The 11546-nt window shown below is 40.5% G+C and overlaps 1 protein-coding gene across 1 annotated transcript; it reads left to right on the top strand.

Annotated features, from left to right (window-relative positions):
• The first annotated feature begins 275 nt into the window (after positions 1-275).
• atp1b2b (ATPase Na+/K+ transporting subunit beta 2b) lies at positions 276-11067 on the top strand. The gene is made up of 7 exons (XM_062988451.1): positions 276-645; positions 4619-4747; positions 5079-5183; positions 5308-5513; positions 6285-6344; positions 7675-7770; positions 7903-11067. Exons 1-7 carry the CDS (start codon positions 558-560, stop codon positions 8062-8064), a joined length of 846 nt encoding a protein of 281 aa, XP_062844521.1. The 5' UTR covers positions 276-557; the 3' UTR covers positions 8065-11067.
• Positions 11068-11546: the final 479 nt, after the last annotated feature.

The following is an 11546-nucleotide window of genomic DNA, read 5'->3' as shown; positions in this document are numbered from 1 at the left end:
AACACACCCATCCACCCCACTGATTAACGGCAGTTAGCAGATTGGCGCACGGCTCCGTGATTGGTCAGATAGGTAAATCCGCTTTGTAGCTTTGCAGCTGGGGGCTGATCTTATGTTTCTGCTCTGAGAGGAGGGGTGATCAGGGCTGGGAAGAAGAGCCGAGAGCCATTGAGACGCGGTTTACTTTTTTTTTACCGCAGTGTAGGCACTTTTTTCTGCACTGCACCGCTCTGCGGAACGCCGGCTGACGCATGCGCAGTGCGACCATACAGCCGGCATCGAACACCACACCGGCCGCATAATCTCCCTCCTCATCCATCCTTTTATTTTCCTTATTATTATAACAACAAACTGTTCGGTGCGGGGATCTGATCAGTGTATCCGCAGATCCAATTTCATTCAGCACCAGACTGTAATCTTGTAATCTTATAGCCGAGATTATTTATTATTTAACCCTTTATTTTGCCCTGTTCAGAATCGAGCCAGTATCGCGGTGGTAATCCTGATCAGGCCTTAATTCCTTCAGTCCATCTGTCTGTCATCAAATACTAAAGAAAATGGCCAAAAACGAGAAGGGCGGATGGAAAGAATTCATCTGGAACCCCAGGACCCGTGAGTTGTTCGGCAGGACCGCCAGCAGTTGGGGTAAGAAATACATCATCTACAACAATATTCTGATTTATCCTGAATTATACTTTATTATGGTCCAAATTTTACATTTCACTTTTGTTTTGATCATTCTGATGATTTCATTCTGCATGAACGGTAATTCCTCCTCTGCTTTTTACTGATCATTGTAATATTAATGTCTCAGCACTGTCAATGACAGGCATGACAGCAGTAATTCATTAATTAATTCGTTTATTCATTCATTTATCCATTCATTCATTCTTACTGGCTGCTTTACCCTGGGTGCTAGGCAGGAAAACACCCTGGACAGACTGCCACACCACTGCAGGGCATCAAACAGCCAATAATCCCACCTAAAAATAATTCAGAACAGCCAGTTTAACCTGTGTGTATTTTGAGATGAATAACCGTAGATTACCTGTAGAAAAACCATAAGAATGTACAAAACCCCTCCCAGACAGTGACCGAAAACGAGAATCGAATTGGTCCGCAGAAACCATGTCTCTCTGTGGCCCTTCCTTCACCCTTTCCAAGATATTTCAGGGTTTCCTTTAGTGGCACCTTTTTCACAAGGCCGTCGAGAAGTCAGAGCGCAGACCACCACCCAAGTGAAGAAATAAATCAAACCCAACGCATCCATCAGACTGAGGGCTAAAGAGTCATGGTTTAGATCCAGATTACTGCAGACTGGTTTGAAACACACATCTTAAGTACAGTAGATGCTAAGCAGCTATTACAGTAAAGAGTTCTGTGTTACACCGACATCTGTTACCATTAAAAACAGTGTTACACCAAAATCTGTTACTATAACCAAAGGTCTGGTGTTAAATGTGAATATTACATGTGAATGAAAGCAGGTTATATATACTGTTGTATATGTACTGTTCTCATCAAAACACGTTCAGTGTTACACCAGAATCTGTTGTCATCAAACTGGGTTTTGAGTTCCATTCAAGTCTGTTACCATTAAGCATGTTTAGTGTTACAATGAAATCTAACACCATCAAAATGCATTGTGTTACATCTAAATCTGCAACTGTTACATCTACACTGGTTTCATCAACACATGTTTCAAATCTGTAATCATCAAAACCGTTACACCAAATTCTGTTACCATCATAATATGTTCATTGTTACACCCAAATTTGCCACAATCGAAAGATGTTCCGGGTTCCACCATAAGGGTTCTAGCATTAATAGAAGTTTAATTTTAACCAAAATCTGTTACCATCAAAAATACAAAACGAATAACCCCCTTCCTGATTATTCAGTTCAGGTGTATAATATCAAATATATAAAAGATATTTGATGCTAATGCCCCAATGAACACCTTTAGTATGACTTGGTGTCAGTCTTAGATACAGTAATTTAGGAAGGTTAGGTTGCATGTACACAGCCGGCAAACCCAAAATTAGATCCCAAAGTTTATAATTACCCACAGTTAATCTGTTTATTTATGGTTAATTACAACCTGTCAGCAATCTCTCGTTGCCAGCTTGGTCATAAGAAGGTCCTAGGATTATTTGTATATTTAGTTTGGAAGGTGTATCATTTCCTTTTATACGTTTAGCTGTGGGTCCTTTTTCCAAATGGCTTACAAGATAAATAATTGAGCAGTTGATGGCTAAGTGCCTTGTTGATGTTACAAAAGTGTGTTTGGCAGTCTAATATAGATATTATCTTTGAAACCTGAGCTACCAATGTGTCTTAGTTTCCATGCTAGTCAGGAGTCAGAAACGAATTGGTGAGTCGTCATTAGCCCAGCTCGTTAAATGCATTGATCAGGTTTGGAGGAATTGGGAAATGTCAGTGCTGAGTGATGGGTCCTTCGGGGACGCAGCACATCACAACAGAGGCTTTGAAGTGATTGGTAGAACTCCTGAGAGCTGTTAAAGACTATACACACACTCCAGTTGTTGGTTCACACTTTAAAGTGTGTGTATGTGGTACTAATGAAGCGAGGAAGGGTGAAGGTTCTTTGCACGTACCCTATATGGACAAAAGTATTTGGACACTCATTTTAATTTTGGAATTTATGTCTTTCAGCCATTACCAGGTGTAATCAATTATATAAAGGAAATTCTATGCTTTCAAATTTGCAGCAATAGTTTAGGGAAGGCCTTTTTCTGTTCCAGCATGAGCAAGCTCTATAAAGACATGAAGAAAGGCTTGGTTGAAAGAACCTCCTGTGTCCTGCACAGAGCTCTGACAGCTCTGGAATGAACCTAAACATCAACTGATTTCTTGACCAACATACAAATGCTTCACACAGAGGATCACATAGGGGCCACTTGATTTTAATACTATTCATTTAAATGAAATATCCAAAAACCTCATGGTCAGGTGTCCAAATACTTTTGTCCATATAGTGTAGCATAGTGGACACAGTAAAAATGTACTTGTAAGGAATGTAAACTGAGTAGATGTAGCATGTTACTACATGCCCCTGCTGCTGAACGTAACAATGGGTTTCGATCAGAAGCTCAGAAGGATTTCACGTCGCAGTGACCACCAGAGATCAGAGAGGACAGTCTGTTCCTTCTTCTCTTTGTACTCTGACCAGAGCCATCAGAAGCAGCAGCTGTGAGCTCATACCTACCACTGATGTCTGATTAAATCAATCAATTCTGATGAGCAGATCTGACGACTTTTTGTTTGTTTTTCGCTTGAATTAAATTAAATCTGGGCTCAGGTCTTTGTTCTTCCGTTTTGAGGCGTTTGATCAGAGCGATAAGAGCAGGCGCTGATCAAGAGCAGACCGAGAATGGAGATAAAGAAGAGATAGAGGGGCGTGTGTTACCCTGCAGCGACACGTCTGAGCGTCCATGAGGAAATATTAGCCCACCAGTGCTGATATCTTGAGCTCGCGAGTTCTAATCAGCTCTGCTATCGGCCGACCAGGCGCCTACATGGACATGATTGCTAGTCCAAGGGAGGACCGTATGGATTCCTTATAAATGCTGCAATTATGATCTGTGCTGGCTGATCGATGGCGCCTGCACAGAGATAAGGGATAATAGAGATCGGTCCATGCACAATACAGATCTTCATATGAACCTGCCTTGTGCAGGTGAAAAGAAGTGGTACAGTGGTAACATTTGAATGAAAATGAATAAAAGAAAGAAAGAACTTCGATTGGAACAAGCTTATGTGAAAAAAATCTGCCTATTTACGGACTTTCAAGGTTATTTCAGAAGTGCAGCATCTACATCAAATACCAAGATCTTCACAAAAAGAACTGAAGTCACTCAAACCCTGCAGAAGTGTGTAACTGTAACCCCTAACCTGACCTCCTGCAGTCCTGCTGCCACTGATCATTCAATCACTGGGACAGCGAGCGAGCAGGAATCCGATACCCCACCCCCCACCCCCAAGACAGGGAGAGTCTCCTGGGGTCAGACTCATCGAGTGTCCACCCACGGCTCAGATGTCCTAATAGAACCGGCTTTCTGTCTGCACCTTTAGCATTTGTGCTAAGAAGAAATATAGAAAGAATTTTTGTTCTGATGGTAAAAGTACATTAATGGTGCAGTAAAGGCCCAGGGTTTGGCTGTTATACTTCCAGATTACCATCGTTTATTGAATGGCAGTGTGGCGCAATGGGTATTGCATTGCACTGCTAGACTTAGATGTAAGGCCTTTCAAAGGTTGTGGGTTCGATTCCCCCCAGAGTCACAGATTCAGGGCAGTTGTAGCCTAGCGCTTAAGGTACTGGACTAGTAATCAAAATGTCACTGGTTCAAGCATCATCACTGCCAGGTTGCCACTGTTATGCCCTTGAGCAAGGCCCTTAACCTTCAATTGCTTAGATTGTATACTGTCACATACTGTCACTGCTAAATGCCAAAAAATGTCAAAAATGTAAATGTATCTGGAAATCCAAGTGACTGTTAAATTATCGGCCCTGGTTGGTCCTGAACTACAGATTGGGCTACAAACTGCTGAAATAATGCACATAATAAGTAAGGATTTCTGACTGTGTCTACAGGTCTGATCTTTCTGTTCTACGTGGCCTTCTACATCTTCCTTGCTGGATTCTTCGGTTTGACCATATATGTTATGCTTCTGACCCTCGACGACAACATACCTACCTACCAGGACCGGCTCAGCACTCCAGGTAATCTTAAATGGCTTTTTCCAGAGGTGCAACACATTTAGATGAAATTGAAGGTCAGATTTTATATATTTGGATGCTTTATGCCAACCTTATGGTCATCAAACAAATTAAAAATATAAAGTGGCACAGTAGAGAAGCTTTAATGTTTTTTTTACCAAGAGTTTAGGACATCTATGCAAGGGGGACATTGCTATGCTATTTTTGGAACCAAAGTGCAATTTCTTTTTTATTACAAAGACTTGTAGCCATCAGTCATCTATTAGCTTATGTATGCAGAAGTTGGTAGCTGTTAGCAAATATTGTATTGAGTAAACTGCCTCTCTGTTTGTAGGGGTGATGATTAGGCCTACAGGTAAGGATCTGGAGATCTTCTACACCAAGGAGAACACAGAGAGCTGGGACCTGCACGTCCAGGCATTAAACCGCTTCCTAGCCCGTAAGTCATACGTGAGACTGAGCGTCTACGTGCTTCTGATGCTAAAGGTTTTTTAGAGTAAAATCTTCACAGTAATGGCTCCCAGTGTGGCTAATTCTAGTTCTTCCATTCCATCACTTTTTAGCCTACAAAGACCAGGCTCAAGAGGCGAATAACATCGAGTGCACGCCTGACACGTACTTCTACCAGGAGGACAGCGACAGTGTGAAGAACAACCCCAAACGCTCGTGCTGGTTCAAGCGCTCCTCTCTGGATCAATGCTCCGGCATAACAGACCTCTCCTACGGCTATGACAAGGGCCAACCGTGCATCCTCATCAAGCTGAACAGGGTAAGAACATGGGATCTGTGTAACAGACCTTGAAGTTGAAGACCTTGTGAACATCTTACACAGAAAAACACTGTGAAGGCCTTAGAGATTTCTTTCTCAAATACATACAATTTCAGATTTGCCCTCTTCTGACTTTAAAGCTGCTTTCCCGCCCACAGGGAACTTTAATCGGTTAAATCCCTTCATTCAGAACGTTCTGCGACATCATCACATAATGTGTGACCATTCTTTTGCTTTCTAAAGTAACTAAACTGAACATAGTGTTTATTTACCTCAGGATAACTATCATTTACCTCAGGATAACTATCATTTACCTCAGGATAACTAACATTTACCTCAGGATAACTATCATTTACCTCAGGATAACTACCATTTACCTCAGGATAACCAACATTTACCTCAGGATAACTATCATTTACCTCAGGATAACTATCATTTGCCTCAGGATAAAAAACATTTACCTCAGGATAACTATCATTTACCTCAGGATAACCATCATTTACCTCAGGATAACTAACCTAGCTAATATTATCAGTGGCTAGTCTGCAGTAACGATGTAGTGACGAGTCATGTTTGAGTTGTGGTGTCGGTTTCTACGGTGGCGCTTTAGTAATTATTACCTAATGATAATGTAATCATCATAATTGTGATGTAATAGTACGTGAAAAATGACCTGCTAATCATTTATTATTAACAGAGCTGCTTCAGCTTCCCGCTGTCCCTCACCTTCACTTACGTTTCGTTTTCGTTCTTTCCCTTTCTCCACGCCAGGTGATCGGGATGCTGCCAGGGAAGGATGGCCAGGCACCGACTGTTAGCTGCGGTGCCAAGGTAACCCACCGTTCACGTTTTCCATCCCTCCTCCTGTTTTCTTTTCAGCAAGCGGGATCCTTTTTCTTGTTAAACTTTAATCTACCTCCACGACGTGAACTAGATGCTACGTTAGCCCATTGTTAGGTTGTGTCACCCAACGGCTCCAGCGGTCAGTTTCACAAAGCGTATCTGAGTCATGCGTCTAGTCCAACTAGTATGTAGCCTATAACATGATTTATACACAACAATAAACCCAGAGAAAAGTGCTAGTGTGGGTTTGATGGATATTTTATGACCACTAGCTGCACTTGATCCCTGTCTGTATGCGGCCTGATAGTAGAAAGGTTTACAGTTTCACTGGTGGAAATAGACACCGCAGACGTCCAGTCCCAAGATATCGAATGTGCTTAGGCCTTCCTGTGTTAGAGTTGGTCTCTTTCTCAAGAGCATTTTAAAAATAATCTGTAGTGAATCTGAACTTCTTTAAACTCAAAGAAAATGACATAAACTAAGAATATTATTATTATTATTACCACCATTATTATCATTATTACTATTATTATTGTTGTTGTTGTTTTTGTTATTTGTTTATTAATATTTTGATTTGATTATCATTTTTGTGTTATCTCCCCATTTTCATTCTCTTTTTATTTTGTTGACTTGTACCTTATTAACTAATGTCATCTTTTGTTTATCTTTTCCTTTCTCTTTACCACAATCTCCATTTCTTTCCATCTGTAACTGTTCATTTCTTGTTTTCCTCCTTAAGAAATACAAAATCAACCAAGATGAATGGGTAAGAATGACACTAAACGGTTAAAGTAGCATCGTAAAGAGCCTAAAACATAGAACATAGTCATGCGCTCATGCACTCACTGTCCACTTTATTAAGAACTCATATAGTCATATACTCCATGTTTTCAGCACCATCTTGTCTTAAATCTGGAGGCTGCGCTGCATTAAAATTCCAGATCAGGACAGACTCAGAACAGCCAGTCTGGTGGTCATTGTGTACAGTTAGTTATACACATAACTCGATGGCAGAATGGTGGACAGTGAGTAGAGTGGGTTAGATCCCCAAAATTAAATGACTCCTTAGTGTCTATTTCGGGTGCATTCTCATCTTGGACCTGCTGGACTTAATTTATTGAATACCTTGTAAAAGTTGGTGTTGTACTATTATTAAAGTTCCCAGCAATAATCGTATGGACAGTACAATAATATTTTACAGTCCTAAAAAGGATTCAGGATGTTCTTTTTCTGTCAGCTGTCTTTCTGTCTTTATATCTCTCTCGCTCTGTTTCTCTTTTCTTCTCTTCTTTTGCTCTTTATCTCTCTCTTGCTGTAGACTGATGACTCGGATAAGCTGGGCGAGGTTGCGTACTTCCCTCGCAATGGCACCTTTAACCTGATGTACTACCCATACTATGGCAAGAAGGCGCAGGTACGTATCTACGTAATGTAAATGGCTCAAGGTCCTTTCATGGATCCAAGAAGTTTGTGTTCCAGTCGTTCAGTCACAGGAAAATTCTAAGACGAAAGCCACAAAATCCATCTCTCTCTCTCTCCACTGCAGGTCAACTACACTCAGCCTCTGGTGGCCGTCAAGTTCATGAACATCAGCATGAACGCCGAGGTGAACGTGGAATGCAAGATCAGCAACTTCGCCGCCATCAACGAACGCGACAAGTTCGCCGGCCGCATCTCGTTCAAGCTCAAAATCAACGGCAAAAATTAATTTTGCTAAAAAGAAGTGTGTTCTGCTACACACTAAAGTATATATACACACACACATACACACACACACACCTTATACACACATATGCACTTCACTCACGCACAGGAAGCTCTCCGAAACACCCGGTGACTAAACGAAGGTGCTAACGAGGTGCTGGTTCTGTCGCGTATGTGTGTACGAGAGCGTGAGTGTGTGTTCATACACTATTTTATCTAAAACTGACAGCTGAGACATCTATTTATACTGCATGATTATAACCCCGAAGAAACATTTATGCAGTGCGGCTTTACAGACGGAGGACTCGGTGTGAGCGGAACAGAACAGGTACCATCAAGGATGAGCTCATTTCGATCAGCTAACGTTGCTGTTTGAATACAGATCAAACGCTAATGGTGATAACAGTGTGGTGTAGGTGGAGAACGCTACAATTCTGCATGTGCTTTTACCTCAAGGTGACAGCTGTGGGACCGTGTGTGTGTCTGTGCGTTATGTTGAACATTTGAACCCTAAAACTGTATTTTCTAGACTATAAATAAAATCGAATAAAACCAAACTACACTACATTTAGCCGAATTTAACTGTGCTGATTTTAAGTGAATTGGAATCAAACTGACTGAATCGAACTGAATTGACTGAATTAAGGTCATGTGATCTGAGCTTGATTTCATTAAACTCAACCAAGTTTACCAACCAGTCACAACAAGCTAATTTAAAATGAAATAAAATGATCTGAAATAAACTAAATCAACAACACTGAGGGTCGCAGGGATTCCTCATAATAACTACTGCAATTACGACCTCTGCTGGCTGGTCTATGGTGCTGCACAGTGACGGGGGATAATGGGGATGGGTGCACGACTCTCTGTGCGCCATACGGCTCTCAACATGAGCCGGCTTTGTGCAGGTGAAAAAAGCAGGGAATTCAGCGGGTCCATAGCTGAGCCGTGGCCGGAAGTCGAGACGTCTGGGTTGCAAAATGGCATCAGAGCGAGGACATGGGTACAAGTCGATTTAAAGCCCATCCAGCCCAAGTTAGCAGCTGCTGTGTGATAAATGAGAATCAGTCAGTGTAAGGAAACCATATAATACAATGTGGCTAATGCGATCGAGCTCAGATCACATGACTTTAATTCACACTGGTCAGCCCGATTCAGTCCAGTTTGATTCCAATTCCCCTCAATTCACAATTTGCCTCAGTGGAAGCACCAGGACCGTCCTTGATTTTTCTTCCACCCCAGCTGAGAAAAGGACAAATCAAAGATCTAGTATTACTGTCTCATTATAGTCTAGAAAATACGACATTCCTGTTTATTAATTTGATGTACTCGGATTAATATCTCTGCTGCTATCATCCGGCCATCCTACAATATCAAACTCAGCCCATTTCTATGAGATGTAGTTACTTCTGCTTATTTATAAGTATAAATAAGTACTAAATAAGAAATAAATTGTGGTTTTGCATGTATATTAGTGTCACGTGTGGACGGGATGTTGTTTTTTTTTCCTTTTGTATTGATTTGCACTTGGTCTGGTTCTATAGGCCGGAGGTGTGTGGAGGAGGCGGACAGGCGTGTGTTATTGTGAGCGTGTGCACGTGTGTATGTTATTATATGCTGGTGTGAATGAGCTGTAGATCTGATCTGTATTTCATTTTCTTTAATTCATTTTATTTCTTTTTGATGTTTGTTGAAGTTTGTTGTATATTTTGGGAATGTTGACTCGTCTCTTGTGTTGGTTAGTCGATACAGTGAGGTTGATACAAAGGTGTAGAGATGATAGAAATGCGTTTTAGGTTTCATTAATCATGTGCACGAGCAAATCCAACCAAAGCAGCTTTTCGTTCCTCTCCGACCCGCCCAGTTTGCACATCCAGTGTTCCCCGTTTAAACTTAGAACTATTTGATCAGTTCTGTGCTCTGATGGACGGATGATAAAGGTTCATCCTGGAGGACACCGATTCACTTCTAGTGTCCTCCTGTATCATCTGGAGTGGAACCAACACGTGGGATCTAAGTGTACCTGTCTAATCTCTTAATCTGATTGGATAATCCAGGACAGGAGAACATTTCATCCCTCCGCACTCTCTCTGTCAGCCAGGATTCCTCCCATCCCCCTATAGGATCTTTTTTAGACCTTTTTCCCAGGTTTCATCTTCATCCTTCTTCTTTCTTCTATTTTTTTGCTTTATTTAGTCATTTAATAATTTTGTCATGATTATTTGCTCATTTTTTTCTCAGAATCCCAGCAATTACTCGGGTGTGTATATATTTTGGGTTTACATGCTGGAAGGTCTCTTTCCTGTTTGCTCTGTAATGTATATTTGATGGGAGTACAGTGGAGAGTCGATCCTTCGGACCACAGGCACTGAAGTGGTGTTAAATATTCATGAGCTGGACGTTCAGTCTCACATGTTGTTTGCTCTCATTAACACGATGTGTGAAGGTGAAACAAACTCAACCTTCAATTCATGATATTTAAATAAATCAGATTTTAAAAAGCTCCTTTTATTAAAGTTTATTAAACACTACCTCCTGAAAAGTCATCAGACTTCACCAGTTGAGTTTTGGGTTGTTGGGGTTTTAGTTTTCTTTTTATGGATTAATAAATTAAGTGTAATGACAGCAGCACACGTCTCACGTACGTTTCATAACAGTATATTATGGCTAATGGGGGATGCGTTAAAAAAGCAATATTATGTGGCATTTTATCCTTTTAATTGCCTTTTTAATTCTGTATGAGTGTAGCAATATGAAATGTAGTATATTATAGACAGTATAGATATATATTATTCAATTCCATGTACATTCAGAAGTAATATATATATAAAGCAGAGTGTTTGTGTGATTATATTTCATCTTTCTTTTCTTTTTTTTTAAGGTAAAAATATTGGATTTTTACTCTTGAAGCTTCTCATGTGAGAACTGGAATGTACTGCTATGGAATGTAAAAATGTCCTAAGCTTGAGATTATTATCCAAAATAAAATACAAACTAAAGAACTAAACAGGCTTTAAAGGTTCCTTGTGTGTTTTCATTTTCTTCCATTTCACCTATTTCAACACGTAAGACAGTAATATGAACATTTATCTGATCCTAAACTTCATTTCCTTTATTTATGAGTCAAAAACAGCAATATTTTACAAATGTCTAAATGAAGGATCCTGGGGCAGGTGAAGGGGTTGCTGAAAGTCAGTAGTAGAAAAAGACATGTCACCTTAAAACTAGTCTATTGTTGATCACATATACAAAGAAAAAGCTTTCTGGTGGAAAGTACGGCAATAAGATGAAACAAACGTTGAGATATTCTGCAACAATGACCAGACGGTTGTTTGGAAAAGTAGATGTGAGGCATTTAAACCCAACAGAACTGTACCTAGTGTAAAGCATGTGTGGGAGTAGTATTTTACTCTTTGGTTGTTTGGTTGGGCACCAGTTGGTTGTTCCAGTAGAAACAATGACCAAAACCATTGGAATAAAGCTTTT

This window comes from Trichomycterus rosablanca, chromosome 26 (assembly GCF_030014385.1).
Source record: "Trichomycterus rosablanca isolate fTriRos1 chromosome 26, fTriRos1.hap1, whole genome shotgun sequence".
Lineage (NCBI taxonomy): Eukaryota > Metazoa > Chordata > Actinopteri > Siluriformes > Trichomycteridae > Trichomycterus > Trichomycterus rosablanca.
The sequence above is the reverse complement of the archived record's forward strand: the minus strand, read 5'-3'. Positions and strand labels throughout refer to the sequence as shown.